Source organism: Rhincodon typus, chromosome 7, assembly GCF_021869965.1.
Source record: "Rhincodon typus isolate 14 chromosome 7, sRhiTyp1.1, whole genome shotgun sequence".
Lineage (NCBI taxonomy): Eukaryota > Metazoa > Chordata > Chondrichthyes > Orectolobiformes > Rhincodontidae > Rhincodon > Rhincodon typus.
The window spans coordinates 90755494-90780524 of record NC_063338.1 but is presented as its reverse complement, the minus strand read 5'-3'; the positions used below and the strand labels follow the sequence as shown (position 1 = coordinate 90780524).

Genomic DNA, 25031 nt, shown 5'->3' with positions numbered 1-25031 from the left:
TACACCTTGTTATCTCAGATTCTCCAGCATCTGCAGTTCATACTATCTCTGGAGCCATTACTCTGTGCCATTTTGCTCCAGCTTCCACTATAGGCTCATCAAGGACCAATTCAGTGACACCACTTCAAAGCACCACTATCATTTGCAAAAAGCAGAGAGCTATTGTGTTCGGGACTGAACATCTGCACTCACTAGTGTGCACACATCACCTATTACAAGCCAACAACAGAGCATCAGCATTGAGACAGTAAATCACAACAGTGCTCAGGACTGTAAATGGCATTTGAGTTTCAACACTACAGGTAATTGAACACTTTCCTTCTCATATATTAACATACATGAGTTCTGAGGAAGGGTCACCATACCCAAAACGTTAACTCCGTTTTCTCCTTCACACATGCTGCCAGACCTGCTGAGCTTTTCCAGCAACTTTCTTTTTGTTCCTGATTTACAGCATCTGCAGTTCTTTTGGTTTAACATACATATGATTTGGTTTGGGAGGTAACTCTGTTAACATCAGTAGAGGACTGAATAGGTCACTGCGCTCATAATGTGTTTCAAGATACAAGCTCCATTCAGTGAGTCTGCATCCAAACCATCCCACTTTCTGTGTGAAAATGACTGAGGGGAATTAAATGAAAATGTCTGTTTGGATTGCAAATGGTTTCTACAGCAACTGTAGCTCAAATACAACTGCAATGCCCATTATGAGAAATGTAATTGTGTTGCATTATGCAAGCAGAGCTCTCGTTGTCTCTCAGTGACTTACTCACGCTTCTGACAGGAGTTGGTGGTGAATGGTGACAGCATATTGACAAGTCAAGCCGCCCTGTGTGAAGGCCCGAACAGGGACAGAACAGAACACACCAGAGGAGAAACCCTGCCAAAAGACTGTAGCAGTTAGATCATGGACACTTACGTCACAGAAGGAGGTCATTTGTCCCATCTTTGAAGAGCTATCCAATTTGGTTCCACATCCCTATGGTTTCTCCCTAGATCTGGAATATTTCACGTCTGTTTTTACTGTGGAGAAAGAAATGGAGGCTAGGGAACTCAGGGAAATAAATATTGATGTCTTGAAAACAATCCACATTACAGAAGAGGAAGTGCTGGAGGTCTTAAAAACATAAAGATGGATAAAACTCCAGGACCTGATCAAGTGTAACCCAGGACATTGTGAGAAGTTAGGAAAGAAATTGCGGGGCTCCAAGCAGAGATATTTCCGTCTAGTACAGTCACGGGTGAGGTGCTGGAGGACTGGAGGTTGGCTAATGTTATGCCTTTATTTAAGAAAGGATGTAAGGAGCAGCCTGGGAACTACAGACCTGTGAGTTTGACTTAAGTGTGGGTAAGTTGTTGGAGGGGATTCTGAGAGAACATGCATTTGGATAAGCAAAGACTGATTAGGGATAATGATGTGGAGGTGCCAGAAACTGTGTCTCACAAGCTTTATCGAGTTTTTTGAGTACATAACCAAAAGGATTGATGAAGGCAGTGCTGTAGACTTTGTCATTATGGACTTTAGTAAAGCCTTTGACAAGGTTCAGCGTGGTAGACTAATTAATGTAGTTAGATCACATGGGATTCAGGGAGGGCTTGCCAATTGGATACAAAATTGGCTTGACGGTAGGAGACAGAAGATGGTGATGGAGGGTTGTTTTTTGGACTGGAGGCCTGTGACAAGCAGTGTTCCACAGAGCTCTGTACTGGATCCAATTTCGTTTGACATTTAAATAAACAATTTGGATGACAATTTAGGAGACATGGTTTGTAAGTTTGCAGATGACACCAAAATTGTTGGTAAGGTCGACAGTGAAGAAGGTTATCTAAGATTATAAAAGGATCTTGATCAATTGGGCCAATGGGCAGAGAAGTGGCAGATGGAGTTTAATTTGAATAAATGCGGGGTATTGCATTTTGGTAGAACAAACAAGGTCAGGACTTACACAGTTAATGGAAGGGCACTGGGTAGTGTTGTTGGACAGAGAGACCTAGAGGTTCAGGTACATAGTTCTTTGAAAGTTGCATCACAGGTAGACAAGGTGGTTAAGAACGTATTTAGCACACTTGCCGTCATTGCTCAGACCTTTGATTATAGGAGTTGGGACATCATGTTGAGGTTGTACAGCACATTAGTGAGGTCACTTTTGGAATGCTGTATACATTTCTGGTTGCCCTGCCATGTGAAGGATATTATTAAATTGGACAGGGTTCAGAAAAGATTTACTAGGATGTTGCCAAGACTGGAGGGTTTGAGTTAAAAGACAGGCTGGATAGGCTAGGACCTTTTTCCACTGGAGCGTAGGAGGTTGAGGGGTGACCTTATACAGGTTTATAAAATCATGAAGGCCATAGATAAGGTGAATAGTAAAGGTCTTTTCCCTAAGATGGGTGAGTTCCAAACTAGAGGGCATATTTTTAACATGAGAGGAGAAAGATTTAAAAGGCACCTAAGCTGCAAATTTTTCACACAGACAGTGGTTCGTATGTGGACTGAACTGCCAGAGGAAGTGGTAGATGTGAGTACATTTGCAACATTTGAAAGACATTTGGATAGGTACATGATTAGGAAATGTTTCTAGGGATATGGGCCAAATGCAGGTAAGGGAACGAGTTTAGTTTGGGAAATTTGGTCAGCATGGACAAAGTGATTGAAGGATCTGTCTCCGTGCTGTATGACTCTATGACTTGCCCCACCATGCTTTGATGGCAAGATGGCTAGAGAATGATGCTTACAGTCTGGGTTAAATTCCTACACTGGCTGTGGTAGTTGAACAGTGCCTGCCTCCTCACCTTATTCCACACTTGTTGAGTGGTGCCCTATAATGGCAATACATAACCTACTGTGTCTTTTGAATGAACAAACCTACCTTATGGTCCTTTGCGGTGTATGGGGCAAGCAGAGCACCCGTCTCTGAGCCAATAGGTCTAGATTCAAATCCCACACAAGGATTAATGGCCAAGGAAAATGTGGCTAAATAGAGTCCTGCACACTCCTACCAACACACACTGATGGCAGGTGGTAAAAATGGGAGCGATTCCTGGTCAGCTACATGATAGAAGGTTGAAGCCTCTGCCAAGATAATCGACAGCTGGACTCCTTCGGTGAACTGTGTCCCATATAGGCAACTGTCGTGTGCAAGTTCTTACAAAATCTGATACATCCACTATCTCATTCCAGATCTTTAAACTTACCATGTGATAAACAATTCTCCTCACTTCCTCTCTAGTTATTTCGCCAAGTATTTTAAATATGAAAATTATGATGATGAATCCAATTGCCAGAGAAAACAGTTTCTCCCTACTTGTCCTACCAAACGTACGAGTTCATGAGCAGGAGTAGGAGTAGATCATTTGGTCCTGTAAGCCCAATGTGCAATTTCTTAATATCACAGGTGATCTGGTTGCAACATCATTCTACATTCCCACCAACCCTCATCTCTGCCTTTAAACTGGTGATGCCTTATTTTTGCACGGCAGACCCCTAATTCCATATTCTACCACTAGGGAAAACATCCTACCTACCTCCTGGCAACGCATCAGAATCCTATGTTTCCACCAAAGCACCTCTTACTCTTCTGAACTCCAGCAGATACAAGCCTAGCCTGTTCAATTTTTCCTTGTAAAACATCAAAATCCTTCAATTAGGTCTCTGCTTATCAATCTCTGCTCTATGAAAATCAATCTCAACTTCTCCAATGTTTCTCATAAAGATTAACTTTGCAATCTCAACTCTCCAAATTAGACCACATTTGACACATGTCCCTGCATCAATGTCAATATAAACCTACTATTAGTGCTTCAGACTCAACATTGAGGTGAAGAAAAACACAGCCAAACACATTATAACCTGCCTTTTTCTCTGTCCTTCGAAATGTCTCAATGCAAACCATACTAGAATGTTGCTGAAAGGGAGACATGTTGCCAGAGCTTTTTGTCTTACAGACATCAGGACAAATGCAGGAATGACAAATTTCAGACAGTCATAACATAAAAACATAGGAAACAGGAGCAAGAGTAGGCCTTTTAGCTCTCAAAGCCTACTCCATCATTCAATATTATCATGGCTGATCATACAACTCAGTACACCCTGTTTCTGCTTTCTCCCCATATCCTTTGAATCCTTTAGCCCTAAGGACTATATCTAACCCCTTCTTGAAAATATTCAATATTTTAGCCTCAACTGATTTCTGTGCCAGGGAATTCCAATGGCTCAACAGTCTCTGGGTGAAAAAAATTCTCCTCCTCTCAGTCCTAAATGGTCTACTCCATATCCTTAGACTGTGATCCTCGATCCTGGACTCAATGGTCATCAGGAACATCCTTCCTGCGGTTATCCCATTCAGTCCTGTCAAAATTTTATAAATTTCTATGAGTTCCCCGGATTCTTCTAAACTCCAGTGAATTTGTATTGCAAGAGAAAAAGGTTCTGATTGGTTGGCAAGTTGACATGGAGAAAACCACAGGAACTATTGGCTCCCCAAGCTCTCGGGAAATTCCAATGCCTACAGCTCTCATTCCAAGGTGTCCATGTGCTGTACCATTGCAGTCTCGCATTATGGCACAGACCATGCTGTTATTATATAGAATTCCAGACTTTGAGCCAGTGATGATAAAAAAAAGCAGTTCATATACTTCCAATTCAGGATAGTGTGAGACTTGGAGTGCAAACTAAATGAACAAACAACACTTAAATGACAAAAGAAATCTCTCCTCTCCTCCAGAACACTTGCAAGTTGGCTCATGTTGGTTCAGTATAACAAACATTAGTGTTTTAATTGAGTCCAATCAAACCAGATAAAACCGAAATACTGTGGATATTGGAAATCTCAAACAAAAACAGGAAATACCAGTGAAACTCAGCAGGTCTAGCAGCATCTATGGGGAGAGAAACAAGGTTAACATTTCAAGTCCAGTATGGCACTTCTTCAGAGCTAAAGAAGAAGAACTGAAGAAGTTCTGAAGAAATGTCATGTTGGACTGGGAACGTCAGCTCTGTTTCTCTCTCCACAATCAAACCACGTGAGTTCTACAAGAAAAAGTGGGAGACATGTCAGTGAGTTAGACTCATAATGAAGTGACATTTAATAATTTGCATGATTTTGGGAAACAATGTTGCAATCATGTCCTAGCATCACTGCAGCATTGGCCCATGAATCAGGGCAATCAGTCTCCAATATCGAGAATCAATGTGAACATTTGACTTGTTTAAGGGGAGGCAATGCCCTAATGGTATTAACGCTAGACTGTTAATCCAGAGACCCAAATAACATTCTGGGGACCTGGGTTTGAATCCCACTACGGTAGATGGTGGAATTTGAATTCAATAACATGGTCTGGAATTAAGAATCTAATGATAACCATGAACCCATTGCCGACTGTTGGTAAAACCCATCTGGTTCACTAAGGTCCTTCAGGGAAGGAAACTGCCATCCTTATCTGGTCTGGCCTACGTGTGACTCCAGACCCAAAGCAATATGGTTGACTCTAAACATTTAGGGATGGGCAATAAATGCTACGTGGTCTGCGACATTCTCATCCAGGGAATGAATTTTTTTTTAAATTGCTGATCCAGAATATTTGATGTTCTTGCATGAAATGACATTTGCCGGGTTAAGTTCTAAAGCACCCCTGAGCACGTTTATGTAAATTCCTTTCTGCAATGTTAACCTTCATAGGAATATAAGAAATGGGAACAGGGTAGGTTACATTGCTCCTCGAGCCTGGCCCACAATTCAATAAGGGTCACAGCTAATCTTCTAACTTAATCCCACATAGTATAAAATTGTATAACAGCTTCAATCAACGATCTTAAAGGAGCAATGTTTTTACTTAGGAATTAATATTCAAAATCATAGAGTTAACAAGATTGCAAGTAAATATTCATTTATTCAACATATGATAATAACAGTCATTGACAATATTTAAATATAAGCTTATGAGTAGCACTTACCGTAAATTTGAGGGAGTTCACTAGCATGACAGCAGACAATTGTTGTGGTCTGATTGAACCTCATTGAATTCTGAATTCCTTTATTTCTTTTCCCATCCTGTTCATCATTGCTTTTGATTCATGGCTGCTATTTATGATAGTTTTGGACACCTTGTATCAAATATTTAGACTGAAGACAGCTCTAGAAACCCATGAATCATTAAAGTATTTCAGACAATCTTGTGTGAGTCCATTTTCTATCATTTCTCTTTACCTTCTTAGGTCTCCAACTTTGCAAACATCACCAGATTGCTCCTACTTCGCTAGTAGATCTAAACACTAATGGCCTACAAAATTCCATTCTGTTTACATATCAGCTTGTATCTGCAAGTTTCTGAGATCTTGTTGCACAACAGGTTCACATCAAAGGGAAAATAGCTAGTGAGATAAATTGTAAAAAATTCTGGACACATTTAAATTGAAATAAAGAAAACCAATGTTAATGTCTTGTCAATCACTCTGTTAACGTTTGTTAACGCATGCTAATGTTACAAAAAAAGAGGTGGTGGGTATTAATTGTCTTTGAGCACATATAGATAAGGGACTGTTGAAATACTGATGTTGTGGGATACGAGCTGTAAGACTGCGCATCTCAATAAAGTCTCTCTCTCTCTCTCTTTTTCTCTCTCTATACATTGAAAAACAATGTGTCTTGGCTTCTATATCACCAGCTGGCTTGAAATCTATTAACAGCCAACAGCAGTTCCATTTGGTTAACCATTCAATACCAAAGACACATCATTCAAATCAAAGTAGAATAACACATTGTAGAAGGCACTGGTTGGATTAGGCTTTTTAGGCTTTCAACAATTGCAGTGCTCCCGATTTTACATTTTGAAAGCCTTCAGTGTAATGCACACTTACTGTAACTGGCACACTTGTCACACTGCGGTGCATCTAGATGTTTATCCATGTCACTTCCCTGAAGAACAACATAGAAGGTCGTCCAAACTGCTGGCCAGTGTTTAATGGTAAACCTTATTGTTAAGCCTTCATGAGGTGAAACAGCTCCCATGTACTGTGCTATTAAGTAAGAAAGTCCAGGAGTCTGGTTTAGGAAGGATTAGCTGATATGTGTCCAAGAGGCGACAGTGTATGACTTCATGGGTCACTAAGAAGTTATGTTCCTTTGCACTTTTGAATGTCTGGGATTTTAAAAATCAAGAAGTTTCCTTGTTTCTAGTAATTTGCTAATAACATGCCTTGTGCAACATACACACTTGCTTGAACAATTAAATGACTGAGCCTGAAAATCAGCAGCAAATCAAGACTGAAGGGTCGGGTAGAATCTAAGCAAGACAGTAAAGCAAAACTGGAAAAATAAATAGTTTTCATAGTATCCTGTGTGTGACAAGGCATCATACCTGATTGTTATAAATCAACGTGTTCTCCAAAAGCCTTGTGACTAACTCCATGGGAGCCATCTTTCACATAACTGCATGTCTTGTGCATCATTCTTCAAATGTGTCCACAGCAGAAAAGAATGCTTTTAATCAGTTCAAATAAGCATGAGATTCATTCAAACCCAGTTCTGTAGGAAATGTTAACGTTGGATATGCTACATTTCCAGACATCTTTACCAAACAAAATGTAGTATTCACAAAATGGAAGAAACGAAATAAAATTTACCAATACGGAACACTGTCCTATATCTTGCAAATTCTTACCTCATTTCTTGAAAGGCTCAGCCTTATGTTCAGCTCTTACCTTCTAGTGCTGTGCTGGAGATGTGCCTTTCAAGTCTGTGGTGGGATTCCCAAAGATATGGTTTCTCTCACTCCGATTTTTGCTCAAAGTGACTTGTGACCACCGAGCACTGAGGTATCTTTATCTAAGATGGCTAAAACATCTCACAATGTTAAGGATTGAACGGTTGGCCTCACTGCTGTCCACTGAGAGCAATGCCACAGGAAGTGTAAAGTGCTGCTACTGCCTCATTAGAGTGAATATCAAATATACGAACAAAATAACTTCCACTTAATTTATGTGATTCAGCTTATTTTCTTTCAAATAAACTAGTATTATGTTGAGCTGAGACACATAGGAACAAGAGGTGAATATTCAACCCTTCGAATCTGCTCTCCCAAATCGATCACACATGTCGAAAAACTTCCACTCATTTCCTAATCCAGAATAAAACATCATTAAATGATACCAAACACACAGGAAGGCATTTCAGCAACTCAAACCCTCAAGAGTGCTCAACCATTCAAATACAAGTTGGGACACTACCACTGCACCACAAGAGCCTACTAAAGTGGTGAACATGACCATTCAACTGTATCATGACTGATCCATACCTTTACATCAATTATCTCCCTTAGCTCCCTATCATTTAACAGCCTTAGCTGACCCCTTTATATTGTTGGTTATGGAAAATCTTAGTTACACATGTACTGCTTTCCATCACTTCTCCAATCCCAACAAAATCTTTACTCCCTTCAAATAGCTCAGCAAGTCAATGCATGCCCATTCTGCAGCCATGTTGTACAGACCAAGTTGAATATTTTGCTCATGTTGCATTGGACACCGGAGTTTGCTTCGGTGCTCCTTGACTGGAAAGGAAAGATTAGTTCAAATTTCTGCTGAAAACAGGTGTATCGCTTGGCAGTGGGCTCCACAATTCTAATGTCTTCTCAGACTGGCGCCTAGTGCCATGACAAGAGGGTGCATCAGCATCTGTGGAACTTTGAAGATAATGATGGAGCTCTGTTGGAAACATGCCATTGCCTAACTCCTATTTACACCAATGGCATATAATTGGCTCCTTTGCTGAGTGATAGGCCTAGCTGTGCAAAGTTGTATTTGCTAATGCAACAAACAAGTGCTATGACTAAATCACTAGTTGATTTGTATATGCTCAGAATTGTGTCGAATAAAACCAAAACACACAAGGATATTCAGGGGAAAACCATTTTTTATTCACTATTGAAATGTCTTGGTGAGTCTGTTCTTCACAACATGCCAACACTAAAGCCTAAGTTTTCCAAATCAGCATGTCAACCAAATGGGTCAACACTAGTTGGAGAGCTTCATCATCTATGCACATGGAGAGGATGAGTCCCAGTTAGGTAAGGGACCAGATGGCTGTCAGCCTTGTTCAGCTTCAAAGACTTCAGGAGGATGCGAGAGAAGTGGCAAAAACCAAATCTGAGCAAAAGGGAGGATTAAATCTCACTTACTTGTAGTCAGGAAAATGACTCCACATTAGAATTGACCAAAATAATGGAAGCCCTGGTCACTTCACAAGAGGCTAAAAGATTAATAGTTCAACTCATTGTCTTTTTCTCTTCCTATTCACCCCTCAACCCATTGAAAAAGTTACTCATGCTGGTACAGAGAATATTAAGTCCATAAACAGTGAAAGGATAAACAACAGGATATTGCATCAAAGGTACAGAAAACTCCTTGTATAGGTCAACCTTGACTGCAGAGGGGTAGTCAGTAGTAAGTTAATTTCTTTCCAAACATGAATAGCTGGCAGCCATTCTGGCTGGCAGGAAGATGGTAATGTAGTGGTATTGCCACTAGACTAAAATCCAGAGGCCCAGGTGAATGGTCTGGGGACATAGGTTCAAATCTCATGACAATAGTGAGTGGAATTTGAATCTAACTAATCTATCTGATATTAAAGGCCAGTTTCAGTAATGATGGTCATGAAAGTGTCATGAAAAACCCATTGTTCATTAATAACCTTTGGAGAACAAAATCGGCTGTCCTTACATGGTCTGGCTTCCATGTAACTACAACAATGTGAGCTGCCCACAAAATGGCTCAGCAAGTCACTCAGTTCAAGAGAAGTTCGGGATGGGCACCATCCTTGGCTGTGATGCCCACACCCATAACAGAATAAAAAGCTTAAGACTGTTTCTAGTCCCTATAACAAACCAAATTGATAAGAACCAAGGTGCAGCTCAGCAAAATGCACTGTCCATGGCAATAGTTTCATTTAAGATACAACTGCTCTTTGCTTGTTAAATCTGTGTACATCACATACATTTTGCGAGGCATTTTGGCCAATGGTACAAGCTGCAGGAACAATGAAGATCTGGATTTGATTATGCTGCATGATTGATAAGCAGGTCGACCTTTATGTGACCATGGTTCAGTGGCTAGTGCTCTTGCCTCAAAGTTAGAAGGCTACGTGTTCAAGCTCCAGTCTAAAGGTTTGAGCACAAAACCTAGGCTTGACACTCCATTGAGGATCATTGTCAGGTGTGGTGTCTTTTAGATGAGGTATTAAACCTGAGTACCCAGTCTGCGCTCTCAGCTAGATGCATAAAATCCCATGGTACTATTTCGAAGAAATGCAGAGGTGTTCTGGCCAATTTTTATCCCTCAGCCAATACAACTAAAATAGATACTTCATTTCTCTAATGTTTTATGAGGGGCCTTACTGTGTGCAAATTGATTGGTAATTTTCTAACTTCACAAACAGGAATTCCAATTCAAAGGGTAATTCAATGGCACTGGGACATCTGGAAGTTGTGAAATACATTAAATAAATGTAGGTTCTTTTATGTCAGCCAGGATGACCCCACAACTCACCACAGCAGCCCAGCTTCCCCTCAGGGACTAAACAACACTGTTTGGGATGCTTTTACTAACCATTATCCTTGCTGGTGGAGACTGGGCATGTGAGAACTTGGTTGAATAATCTTGCTCTCATTAGTTAAACTTTGACATTTAGCTAGCGCATGTTGCTACAGAAGTTTGCTCCATCTTTCAGAAAAATAAAGAGAGAAATCTGGAGCTGAACAGGTACGTCAGTAGCCTAGGTTCAGTATCGATAAGACAACACATGTTAGCTGTGAGTCCTGCTTTAAGAAGGTCAGATAGGTGAACTTTTACTTCCTTACTTCAGGTACGTAAATAGGTCAGAGAAGTTGGAAGTGTTTTCCTGAAGAAGAGAAAGTTGAGAGGAGATTTGATAAACCATTCAAATCAGGAAGGGTAGATAGAGATGAATTATTCACATTGGTGTAAGTGTTCAGAACGAGGTGGTACAATTTAAGTTAACTGACATAAAAATACATGGTGACATGAGGGAAAACCTTTTCAAACAGCAAGTGACCAGGCTTTGGAGTGCACAGCCTGAGAGTGTTGTGGAGGCTGTGTCCATTGAATGATTATTTGAGAAAAGTTAAGGGGAAAAGGCGCTAGGTGTATTGTTCATTCAGAGAGTCAGTGCAGATATGATGGGAAGAATGGTCTCCTTCTGTGAAGTAACAATTCTTTGATTTCATGAGTCAGGTCCAATGAATTCACGGAAATATGGGTGAGACAGAGTCCAAAGCTGCAAAGTAAATGCTTCTGCCACTAGTTTATATTGGGATGTTCAGCATTTCAGGAATTGTTTGGTCTAATACATGGTAGAACATTCATTCTGCAAATTCTTCAACTACAAGAGCAAGTTATTCTGACCTCCTCAAAAGTCTCCCTTCCCCTTAAAAAGACAAAATCCCATTCCTCTTCCTGATAGGACAGAAACCAATTACCAGGCAGACAGCTCAGAATGTTACCTATTGCAAATCATTTCCCAATTCTTCCCACCGCACCACCCCCCCCACCCCGCCCCACTACTCACCCCCATTAAATCATCGTACTAAAATTTAGAGGACATATAATTATGGACAAACTACATGTTCATACATGTCCAGTGTTGGTCTCCAGGACACAAGGGAGACATTCAAAGCAGAGAGTACAGAGAAGACATAAGGTTGACCATTAATGTCAAGAGCGGACTTCTATGTTTGCATGTCACTTTTCCTTATAGAGTTGACAGCGGCTTTCAAGGTTCTTGTGTACACCTCCTCTTCCCCACCTCACCCCCAATTCATTCTCACTTTATATTTATGGGTTTAACAGCTTCCAAGCCGCACTTTTGGCATTGGTTTGCACATCACTGAAACACAGCCAAAAGTACACCAGTTAAGCCTTGTAGATGGTCCACGGGAAGAACTGGGCTAAATGCAGCAAGGATCCTCTGCCTCTTCCCCACGTCAGCTTTCCTGCTCCTCTGATGCTGCTTGGCCTGCTGTGTTCATCCAGCTCTACACCTTGTTATCTCAGATTCTCCAGCATCTGCAGTTCCTACTATCTCTGAATCTGAATTTTTACTGTTGTAAATGCAGCTCTTCTAAAGCGTTGCTGTGAGTACCTTGCGCAGCCAATCTTTATCTTCCACACTCACCTGTACCTCTAAGAATAGCTCGAAACTTGGCAAATCGAAGCTGCTCCTAAAGAGCTGAAGTCTGCTGTTTCTGCTTGTAAACCTTAGGCTTTGCATGTGTAACAAGGAGTGTATCACTGGCCATGATGGGCACACTAGCTTACACATAATCCTATACCTTAGGAAGTGACAACAAATTTGGAATATGGGCAACATGACATATCTTGAGCAATACAGATTGTACCCCGATCCCAGAGGCTAAAAGATGTGCAAACACATGAATCAATTGTGCGTACCAGCCGTCTTACAGAAAGTATTAGGTTCAGGATTGTTTTTCTCATCCTTGAGCACAGTGAACAGAAAGAGGGGGAGAGTGTTGGTTCTTTAAAATAGTAGACTGCTTGCTCCTAATTCCCACCCCAGAAGTAAAAACCAGTAAAACCTGCAAATGACACACACTGGTTCGACTCATCTTGTATAAATCAAAACGGAGCTCCAGTATGCTCATTCCAAAGTATTACTGTTTTCCTTTTCCCTCTGGGATTTGAGAATCCATGCTAGAATACTGATATAGCAGGCATGGACAGCAGATTCTGAACACCCACCTCTCTCCATCTGCACTATAGTTGATCAGGGGACATGAACCAGAAAATGGTGAGTGAGACTGAAAACCAAGTGCCGATGCCCTTTCTGGGAAGATTTCTGCTTTATGCAAGGGTGCTGGTAAACCAGCAGTACAAAAAGTACTTTTATAATGAAGGTGACATCCCTTTAAATGGCTAACCTTGAGGAATTCAGACCTGCTCCTTTAAGAGGGATAAGGAGAGCAGGCGCTGGAAACACACAGAATTGCTTTTCAGTAAAATAGCTGGGTGTTTTCTTTCCTACAGACTTGACAGTCTCACTGTGCCGCCCCCTCTCTCAACCCACCTCCGCAGCCCCATTAATATTATAGTCCTACCCACCTACACATCCTCAAAGAATGGAATACACTTATTTGGCTTCAGGGCCCAGAAAATGTAGAGTGGAGAAGAGGTTTCCATGGTAACCCACCATGGCATCAGGGCCTAGAGCCAGGCATCAGGCCTGCCCTTAGGAGAGCTGTTTATCAAAGTCAATAAGAGAACCAGTGTTCAATTATTTATTTGCTGAGGCAAATGTGAGAATTAAATCTTAAAACATCTACAACTTAAAACAAAAAAATTCTGTCCTTCCACAGATAAAAAAAATTAGAATAGCATCACTATGGAAAATGAAAGTCCTAAGCCCGACATTTGTTCCTGAATGAGGCTGACTTTAATGAACAAATTAAAATAAAATGGCATTTTGGAATTTTCTGCGAGAACTCAATTTCCATCAACTTAATAAATCTGATTCCTCTGACCATCATTACCTCATTTATATTGTCCACTGAGTTTCACTAAACGGGTTTCCATTTTAATTTTTTTCACTCAGTGTCTACGAATTTGGAAGCTGTAAGAATATTATCACGAATTAATGATTCTTGCTAGGAAGTGCACGTATGCGGACAGAGTGTGTGAATGACAATGGGACTTATATCATACAATAATCAAATAACACGTCAAACTTCACCATCATATCACAAACATGAGAAACGATCCACTTAAAGCAGTAACTTTACAAACATTTGATGGCTGTCACTGTACAAGTCCTCAATTTTTTAGCGTCTCTGTGTGGTCATGGAGGAGGGCAGGGCAGAAAACAACCAAGACTCCATACATAATATGCTTAAGAAACAACTTCTCTCCCCATTGTGCCAAACATCATCTTAAACTATTCAGTTTTGGATACATATGTTCACTGTCCTCAATAAACATTGTTGCCCCTCAACCAATATAGATTGGGAACAGCACTAAAGAGACTAAAATGTTAGAACTCAGTATCTCAGTTCTCCGAACTTTAATATCAGTCATTCCAATTTAAGTACACCGGCAATGACTATAAGAAGCTATGTTTAAATTGCGTTCCCACAGGGGCCTGTACAGTGGACAAATGTGGGGGCTATGTCAAAGAATTGCTTGGATTAGAGATGAGAAGCTTGATGAAAAACATTCATTGAAAACATCACTTTCTGGTACATTTGTGTTCTAAACATAAAACATTTACAAAAAGAATGCATGGGGACATATGCATAAATGTACATTTTGCAGGCGATGAGAAATTCCAGTTGGGATCTCAGAAGGTGGCTAGAAATTAAGTTGTTGCATGAAATAATTTTGTATGTGTTCTGAAATCAGATTTTGAAAATTCAAAGAATCAGAGGGTTTCTGGGTGTGACAGGGTCAGTAGGCAAGGACAGATGAGCAAACTAAAACAACAGTATTCTTCGAAGGAATAGACTATGGCAACTACACCTTTACAAAGGAACATCTATGTACATAGTAAGTGGATCAGTCAGTCTTGTGAAAATACCTGGTTTGATCAGTGCAGTGTTAGCTAATGTCACCTGATAAAAGGGGTGGGGGTTGTTCATACATTGCAGAGGAGGAAAGAGGAAAACGTTCAACATATACAAATGTGTAAATGCACAAAAACATCTTTCTAACTAAATTGGAGGACAAGCTCCTTTAAGAATAATAATCCTGCTTTTTCAACATAGCAACCAGCCAGAGATGCCACTGGTGCAGTGCAGTCGACTAACAACTCGGCTGTTCTTTTCATACCATTTTTGCAAGACCCAAAAATAAAAATTACTTTGAAAGCTGTTGCATGATGTAGGGAGACTCCTCTCAAATCCACCTCAGCTCAATACACTGCTTCATAATTAAAAGTTAGAAGGTATGCCAATGTTGACAGCAGTCATTGGTAAGAGAGCCAGACCTGGACATGACCCAGTGGAATTGTAATAAAACGGAGAATGGATTTTATAATTGCCTTGGCAGGCTGCTTTGCGTTGTGGTTAGTCCTGTCTCTGTTAATACTCAGAGTACTTAACTCAGCTTTTCCATACAGAGCTGCTGATTTAGTGTAAACCAATTCATTAGATTTATGAACAAGAAGACAAGGAAATAGTGAGGTATAATGTATGGCCCAAGTGTTCAGTCCCAAAGTTTGCAGAATACGATACACCATTCCAACAGTCCAGTTGCCTGCCAACAATATTCAGTCCCAGTGGCTAGTCCCACTGTCAGTTTAATATAATCAACCATTCCTAAGTTAGCTATTTAATTTAAACCATATGTTTTCTGAGTATAAGACTTAAAGCCTATTTATAGATTATACTAACACTCATTCTTAGGGTTCAATATCACAGTACTACTTGGAATCAAAAATACCATAATGGGATCACCCATTATGATAATATCACTGCACAAGTAATCCAGAAACCCAAGCAAATACAACCATGGCAACTGATGGAATTTATATTCAATAATAAATTTAATTAAGCTTTGAAAATCTAGAATTGAAAGCTGGTATCAGCAATGGTGATCATGAAACTATCACAGAGTGTCGTAAAAACTCATCTTAGTGAAGGAAATCTGTTATCCCTAGCTACACTTGACTCCAGAAACACAGCAATGTAGTCAACTGTCAATGCTCTCTCTGGAAAAGTGGGATTGGCAACAAATGCTGGTATTGCCAGTGATGCCCAGATCCCATGCTTAGAATAAAGAGAAAAATATCAAGATGGTAATCAAGAAGGTCTTAATGAGGACACCAGTTTGATGCACGCTGACCGATCATGTAATAACTCTGAAAAGCTTCAATAGCTCACTTAAGATTTCCCAATATGTATTAACGTCTCAGTAGTAACCCTGTCTTATATAGCACCACTGCATCAGCTCCAGAAGCAGTCAGTAAAATAGATTTTTTTTTGCAAACAACATGGATTGCAGCAGTTCAAGAAAGCAGCTTATCACCACGTTCTCAAGTATAGCTGGGGATGTGCAACGAATGCTGGCCCAGCCAGAGATGCCCACATCCATAAGTGAATAATAAAAAAGCTGAGCAAAAATCCATCCTGGCACAGAAACAATGGACCAAGCAGCCTCATTCTGCACTGTAACCACTCACTACCTCTGTGAAAGAAGGCCACCCATGGATGAGAAGTGATAGATCACATCAACACCACATGCATCCAATCCATTCAAGGTAGAGTTGATACTCAGCAATAAGGACGATAACGAGGAACTAGCCAAATCCCCTTGAAATCAAATCTTTTTCAACAAGAATCTTACCTGTTTCCACAGGAAGGGGTCCACCAGGTTCCTCCTCCAAGATATGCCAAGGTGGAGGGATGATAAGAGAATGCCACTGATGACTGCTGCTCTCATTCGGATGGGCAGCAAGGTGTAGATGATATAAATGAAGAAGATGGTCCACCAGATCCCCTCCGATGCAGAGCGTGGCTCTACCAACAGCAGCCCGATGATCTCCACCGCCAGGATCACCAGAATGAGCAGGTAGCAGATGATCCACATGTGGTCCTGGTGGAAGCCGTTACGATTGCAGACCACCATCAGCGTAAGGACCAGGACAATGGTCACAGCCAAAATCACTAGGTATGGGAGCTCGTAGCTCCCCTGGACACAATGGAAAGCCAGCAGAACGGCGCAGACTAGCACCAGGACCCCCATCAGCATGGTCAAGCTGCTCTGGTTCAAGCGGAAGAAGTAACGCTGGTACAGCCTCTCCAACTTCTCAGATTGGAATTTCTTGGACTGGAAGATCCGAAACAGTCGGTGGCAGCAATCTGCGAAGGAGATGTCAACATCGGAGGCTGAGGAATCAATATCAGCCAGCTTAGACATGGCTCTCTCTTCCAGTCCCACCTCCACTGATTTCGGTCGCACCTCCCCATCCAGTCGGAACTGATGCCTGGGCCGGGCCACACTATTCCGGCTTGCTGATCCACCTTCCCTGTCTAGCTGTTCCTGCCATGCAGACTTGGATCGGAAGCTGAGCCTGCTGGATTTCCTGGGTAACTGTTGCTGGCCATTCTCCTCATCCACCTCTTCACCCTTCCATCGCTTATCCCTGGCTCTCCTGCTGGGGATTGAGATGCCATTGGCTCTGGACTGCAAGGTGCCCACCTCGCCCTCTGCCCAGGCTGCCCGGTGCTCATTACCTCCTGTGGGAGCTGATCCAGCACCTGGGGGGCTCACACTGTTCGCTCTGGACATGGTCTCCCACCTCCCACTCTCCCCTTCAAGTCTCCCTTTGCACCACTATTCAAACTGGTTCCTCAACCCCTCCGGTAACCCACTCGATCCAATTTTCCACATGCATAAAAGCACTCTGATGTCTCCAACGTCTCTGGTCCCAAAAACTGTTCAGTTTCAATTTTAGTAAGAGTGCTCCTTTCTGGAAGAATTCTCCCAAATTGCTTAATCCCATCAACTCCAGGGCAAAACTGCAAATTCCAGCTTTTCCTTAAAATATAAGAGCATCAGCAGCCCTTTGAACTAGATAGAAATCTGAAGTTTTTGGATTGAACATTACCTCCCAGATCTGTCACCAGTTGATCTTCAGCTAAATCCAGCTTTAAGGAAAATTTCTCTGAAGCTGGTTGGTGGCTTCTCCATTTTAAGCATATAGCTCACGAAGGATATGCACATAACATATATATTTCTTAGCTAAAATGAAACCTTTTGGACGTACACGGCTTGCGGGGCATTATTCTCCCATTGCAGCGATTATGACGGTCCTTAAAGAGCTCCGATCTACTCCCCTCTCAATACAGTATACGTTGTCCACGGGTCAGGAGAATGGAAAGTTCGGCAATGTGGTCTCTTCTGATCATTCACCGGGACTTGGAAGCAACCGCGCTAGTCAGTTCCCCTTTTCCCTTTCTCTCGGGGAAGTGTTCACACTCGTTTAATTCCTCCATCGCTCCGGCTGAGTGTAGGCATAACACTGGCCATTCGTTTCTCCCTTGCCTGGACACCACTGAGGCGGAGCAAGACAAGAGAGCAGCGTTTTATAGACTGGCATATCACACAAGGGAGAGAGGAAGAGGGAGATCAACGCTGCTCCCTCCAGCGCGGCTCTTGCCTAAATGCAGGCGAGGTATGGCCATCAGATCAGCAGCAATTCTGTCGTCGATTTGCACACCAACGATGCGTGAGCGTTTATCCTGTTTTATTTTAAATAGAGAGGGAAAGAGTGACCCTCAACACATTGCCGATGGTGCACTACAGAAAGCAAATGAATGTGTTCCAGCTATTTCCAATGACGCCTCTTGACCACCCTCCCCATCAAATGAAACGGCAATGGCTTTGCACAGAAGCTAACAGAAGACATTTTGCAGGATGGTTAAAGATCGATTCTTAATTAAAAGACTGAAATACTGCGGAATGCTGTTGAGGAGGGAGGGATGGGAAGGGAGGAGAGGAGAGGAAATGAACTGGGAGAGGAAACTGCATAAATCTTAAATAAAAATGAAAGGTCCGATTGCAGCAGTTAGAATGAGATGAATGAAGTGCACCATTTCGGAGTGGACATTGTGGAGAGGCTCCGCAACCTCTTTTGTTACATCTCACTCACTCAAACTTGATTCATGGCCAAGTGGACTAGCCTTCCTCATTGGTCCGTTCTCCTCTTCCCAGTCTCCCGATTGGCCGGTGACGTCACAATGCCTCCATCAGGTTTGACTGCGGCGGCCCTCGCCCAGCCCCAATTCCGGGCCCGATTTTAACTCCGGGAGGGCAGTTGCTTTTCCTTTCTCGTTGTCGAATGCTTTGCCTGAAAGTCCTACCCGTGATCACAGCATCACGGAATTGATACTGGCGCAGAAGGAGGCCATTCGGACGATTGTGCGTGCCCCTGTTCCTATTCCCAGTGCCAAACTCGTGCTTTTCCCCCACATCCCAGCACACTAGTTGTATTCAAATAATCATTCAATGTTTCACTTGAACCTGCCTCCATCAAATTTCCAGGCAGCGCATTCCAGACCTTAACTACTCACCATGTGAAAATGTTTTTTTCTCTCATCACCCATGCTTCTTTTGCATGTCACTAAATGGGATCAGAATAATTGGATGGTTGTTTTTGACTGGTGCAGACTCATGGGCCGAAGGACTCTTTTCAGCACTGGACCTCTGTGACTCCATGTATGCCCTCTTGTTTTTTATCTTTTATCAACGCAACCATCATGGAGAGCCGACCAAGTATCTCCTCCCTACCTTCCCACCTACACTCACCTTTACTGGCTCCATCCCCGCCTCTTTGACCTGTCTGTTTCTTCTATCCATCTTCTATCCGCCTCCCCCTCTCTCCCTATTTATTTCAGAACCCCCTTCCCCTCCCCCATTTCTGATGAAGGGTCTAGGCCCGAAACGTCAGCCTTCCTGTTCCTATGATGCTGCTTGGCCTGCTGTGTTCATCCAGCTCTACACCTTGTTACCTCAAGTAAAAGGGCAGATTTCCTTCCCTAAAAGGCATAAGTGAACAAGATTAGAGACAAAAAAACCTGCAAATGCTGGAATCCAAGGTTGACCAACAGGAGGCTGGAAGAACACAGCAGGCCAGGCAGCATCTGGAGGAAAGGAGCAGTCAAAGTTTTGTCAATTACCCTTCTTCAGGACTGTCCTGAATGCTGCCTGGCCTGCTGTGCTCTTCCAGCCTCCTGTTTGTCTGTAAGTGAACAATGTGTTTGTTTACAGCAATCAACTGGTTTTGTGGTTATCATGGGACTAACTTTTAATGCCTGATTTGTTAATTGAATATGAGTTTCACCATCTGTCTAGAAGGACTTTCAATCAGGTATAAGGGAGTTTGCACATTCTCTGTGTGTGGCCTTCGTCCAGGTGCTCCGGTTTCCTCCCTCAGTCCAAAGACGTGCACTTAAGCTGGATTTGCTGTGCTAAATTATCCGTAGTGTCCAGGGATGTGTTAGCTAAGCGGATTAGCCATGGGAAATGGGGGTTATGGGGATAGAGTGGGGGTCTGGGTGGGATGCTCTTCAGGGGCTACATATGGACTCAATGGCCTGCTTCCACACTGAAGGGGTTCTATAACTCTTAGTTACCAGATGGATGGTCAGATCTGGCTTAAGTATCAGAAAGTTGTTTATTTCCCTTGGAACAGCAAACAATTGGAATACGTTGCCAGCTCTGGAATTAACTGGAATATACTGCATGAACATAATGCATTTGGCCCAACCAATCCATGTTGATAAGTTACTCCATTCAAGCCTCTTCCCATCCTCCCCCATATAACTCTATCAGTATACCCTGTGCTCCCTTTGAAATAACTCCACAGAAGCTGGTATCCCATCACCAATTCACCCTTTATTTACATGTGGAGTGTCCTGGACACTGATCCAGCTCCTTCAGAGCCAGCTGTCATAGTGAACAGGATGTCTGACACTCCTGTTCTTATCTGTCAGCCAGGACTCTCTGATTGGACTAGATTAATAGCCCCAATCAGGGCACTCATATTCTATGAGGTCCACTTGGTTGACCTCATTACAATCACTACAACCATCCCCCTCTGAGTCTGAGGATGTAGGCCTGTTCTTTTTTTAATTAGCTCCACTAGGGTTTTATAGCATTGGGTCAGGTTCCTCCACCTCCCCCTCAGATATAAGCGGGGTGTAATGCAGACTAGCTCGCCTCTTATGCCTGGAAAATCTTGGAAGAAATTCATTGTCTTCAGGCAGCAAAGGTGTCGAGGTGGTAACATCCGCAGTGGCCATCTCAGATTCCGAGATATCTTCAACACTTCATGGAGTAGGAAAACCCACGGGTTCCGGAACAGCCAGAAAGGCTGTCGAGAAGCTGAGTACCTTTGGCTCCCTCACTGCGAGTTTGCAGCTTTCATATGGTCTATGTGCTTGTTCAGGACTGTCACACCAACCCAAACTTTATATGTCACTGGACCTGACCTCACATCGAACATGTCTCTTACCCATGCAGGGCCTTTCCCGTGGTTCCTACACCAATCTTCCTCCCCTGAAGTAAACTGTCTCTTTCACTTAATGGATTCTTGTGTCTGGAATTGGCGTTCTTGATGCCATATCACATACGCATGCACACGCACACACACTCACCCACCCCGGGTCCAGAAAGATCAGATTTAACCTGGTGCGGAGTCTTCTCCCCATTAGCAACTTTGCTGGCACAATCCCTGTGGTTACATAAGGAGTGGTCCTGGTCCCATAATCAAATAGGAACTGGGACAGTTTGGTACCTAGTAAAGCTGTAGGCTGTTTCTTTAAGAGATAGTAGGGACTGTAGATGCTGGAGGATCTGAGATAACAAGGTGTAGAGCTGGATGAACACAGCAGGCCAAACAGCATCAGAGGAGCAGAAAAGCTGACGTTTCGGGCCTAGACCCTTCTTCAGAAATGGGGGAGGGGAAGGGGATTCTGAAATAAATAGGGAGAGAGGGGGAGGCGGATAGAAGATGGATAAAGGAGAAGATAGGTGGAGAGGAGACAGACAGGTCAAAGAGGTGGGGGTGGAGCCAGTAAAGGTGAGTGTAGGTGGGGAGTTGGGGAGGGGATAAGTCAGTCCAGGGAGGACGGACAGGTCAAGGGGGCGGGATGAGGCTAGTAGGTAGGAGATGGGGTTGGGGCTTGAGGTGGGAGGAGGGGATACGTGGGAGGAAGGACAGGTTAGGGAGGCGGGGACAAGCTGGGCTGTTTCTTTAAGCCTGCCTTCAAAGTTTGAATTGCTCTTTCTGTCAGACTATTAGATGATGGATGGTATGAAGCTGTCCTTATAAGTGGAATACCATTCAACTTAAGGAAATACTCAAATTCCCTGCTGGTAAACGATGGCTCATTATCTGTGAGATACTTCCAGGTATCTGTGTATTGCAAAAGATCATGCAGTTTTATCTATTGTCGTCCCTGTGTTTGACGAAAGAACTCTATGCACGTCCAGCCACTTTGAATGGGTGTATACAATGACTAAGAACATTGAGTCCATGAGAGGAGCACCATAGTCGACATGTAACTGAGTCCAGGGTTTACCCAGCCATTCGTATGAATGTGGGGGAGCTGATGGCTGTAATTTTTGTCTTTGTTGGCACTCAGGGCAGTGCCACACTAACACAACTATGTCTGCATCCAGTCGTGGCCACCAAACATAGATACAAGCCAACATCTTTATTTTGGAAGCCCATGGATGACCCTGGTGGAGTTCAGCCAGTATCTGGTGGCCACCTTTGCTTGGGTCGATCACTCTTGCTCCCCATAATAATATGCCATCCTCTACTGTGATCTGGTCCAAAAAGTTTCAGTTCTGTTTATGATGACCATCTGGTTTCCCCAGTCACCACCGATTATGGCAGTCCTTTGGTTTTCCCCAGCTGTTTCAGTTTTGCCAAGACAGATCTTTCTATGTCCAAAGTCTGATATTGTCAGTTGTCACTTGGAAGTGTGTCCAGAAAATTTAAAACCGTGATGGACTCTTACAGTGGCAGTACTACAAGTGGTGTATCTGCCAGCAGGAGGAGTCTCAATGCATCTGCATTTGCTAATTTTTTTGGTATTTGCCATTTGGTCTCCCAAACAGTGTTCCAACTAGTAATTATAGGCACTTAGTATTAAAGCCCACTGCTGAATTTGACCAGAAGCTATGGGCAGCACTGTCTTGTCTTCTTTAAGTAGAACCAGCAGGGATTTGTGGTCCAGAAACAAAACAGAAATTGCTTGAAAAGCTCATCTTGTCTGGCAGCACCAGAGGAGAGAAATCAGAGTTAACATTTCAGGACAAGTGACCCTCAGAACTGAGTACTGAGTACTGAAGAAGGGTCACTCGACTCGTGACATTAACTCTGATTTCTCTTCACAGATACTGCCAAACCTGCTAAGTTTTTCCAGCAATTTCTTTCCTTGTTTCTGATTTACAGTATTCACAGTTCTTTTAGTTTTTATTAGGGGTTTGTGATCTGTTATTATTCCAAATTCAAGTCCGTAAACATATTGGTGGACTTTCCAGGGTGTACACTCTCCTGGATACTAGCCTATGAGTTCTCTTACTCAATTTAGATCCACTGGGACTGTTTTGCTTTCTCAAATCCACACACCAGCAGCAACTACAATGGCTTGCTGGTCCGGATCCTGAAGAAAATTTTAACCATGTGGCCGAGGCTTGGCTTTGTTTTAGGGTTTTGCTATGGGCTGACCTAGAGTCCCTCTGTTCAGGCTATGCAATTGCCTTCACTCGAGTGGTGTTCCCCAAATTCAGTTGGACTGGCGAGGGTGTCCACTTCCATCGGAATACCCTGCAACTCATATGTTCCACTTGCCTCATTTTCCAATGATAAAGCCATTTGTAGTGTCTGTTTGAAGTCTAGTTGGGCTTCAGCTAGTTGGTGCTTTTGCATGATTACATCACTAATCCCACATACCAAACAGTCCCTCAGCATCTCATCAAGAGTTAAACCAAAGTAACATGCTTCTGCCAGTTTAATTCACCTAGTCAAAGGTCCCAATATGGATTCCCATGGTTCTCGAATTGCCGAGTAAAACCGATAATGTTTCAGAATTTGAGGAGACTTGGGGTCATAATATTCCTTAACAAATCTGTCAAACCTTGGAAGGTTTTAATATCTGATGCCTCAAGGAAAGTTAAGCTCCTAATAATTGAGAAAGCTACTGGTCCACAAGCTGTCAGGAGAATTACTGTTGCTCTTCATCTGCCCCAATGTCATTTGCCAGGAGAAAATAATGCATTCTTTCCACATATTGGGCCCAGTCTTTGATGGCAGGATCAAACACATCAAGCTTTTCAAATAATGCTATGATGCCAGAAATGCTTACCCCAAGTCAAAAACAGCTGTTGCAAGCAAATATTTTCAGGAGTGTTCTTTTCTCTTGTCACCACAGTAATAACTCCAAAGAGGCCAGTATCCCGTCACCAAGTCACCCTTTATTTACACGTGGAGAGTCCTTGAGACTGATTCAGCTTCCTCAGAACCAGCTCTCAGAGTGAACAGGATGCCTGACATTTCTGTTCTTATCTGTCAGCCAGGGCTCCCTGATTAGACCAGATTAACAGTCCCAATCAGAGAACTCATATTCTATGAGGTCCACCTGTCTGACTTCGTGACCATCATTACACCCTTTTCTTTCATAAGCTTATTTATCCTTTCCCTAAATGTATCACTATCATTCCCCTCAACCTTTCTCTGTGGTAGTACTTTTCACATTATCACTACCTTCTGATCAAACAGATTTCTTCTTAATTTCATACCAGCTTATCAGTTGCTGTCCTTAGATAATGTCTATTTTGGTTCTGCCCCACAAGTGGAAACATTTTCTCTCTGTCTGCTCTTTCAAAATTTTTCGTAACCTTAAAGGCCTCTATTAGGTCAGCCTCCTCTTTAGAAAATTAAAGAGATTCAGTCTGTTCATCCTTTCGCAATAGGTTTTATTTACTTATTCTTTCAGAGAACTGTTGGCAGGGCCTAATTGCCCTTTGAGGTGAGTAGCTTGCTCATCCATTTCAGAGGGCAGTTAAAAGTCAAACACATTACCGTCTTTCTGGAGTCACAGGTAGGCCAGACCTTTTCTTTTGCTTTATTCGTTAATGGGATGAGGACGTTGCTGGCTAGGTGGCATTTATTGCCCATCCCTAATTGCCCAGAGGGCAGTTCAGAGTCAACCACATTGCTGTGGGTCTGGACTCACATGTAGGCCAGACAGGATAGGGATGGCAGTTTTCTTCCCTAAAGGACATTAGTGAACCAGGTGGGATTTTCCTGACAAACGGCAATGGATCGTGGTCATCATTAGATTCTTAATTCCAGGTATTTTATTGAATTCAAATTCCACCATCTGCTAATGATGGGATTCAAACTCGGGTCCCCAGAATGTTATCCGAATCTCTAGATTAACAGTCCAGTGATAACACCACTAGGCCATGTTGGATTAGTGAACCAAATAGGTTTTTA

General features: G+C 42.6%; 1 protein-coding gene across 1 annotated transcript in view; it reads right to left on the bottom strand.

Annotated features, from left to right (window-relative positions):
• Window positions 1-18204, bottom strand: part of LOC125483519 (adenylate cyclase type 5-like) — a 52914-nt gene extending 34710 nt beyond the window's left edge. Inside the window, exon 1 of the mRNA XM_048599201.1 lies at window positions 16364-18204. Within this exon, the coding sequence (XP_048455158.1) occupies window positions 16364-17308 (945 nt within the window). The 5' untranslated portion in view covers window positions 17309-18204. The remainder of the gene's footprint in view (window positions 1-16363) is intronic.
• Between the last annotated feature and the right edge of the window lie 6827 nt (window positions 18205-25031).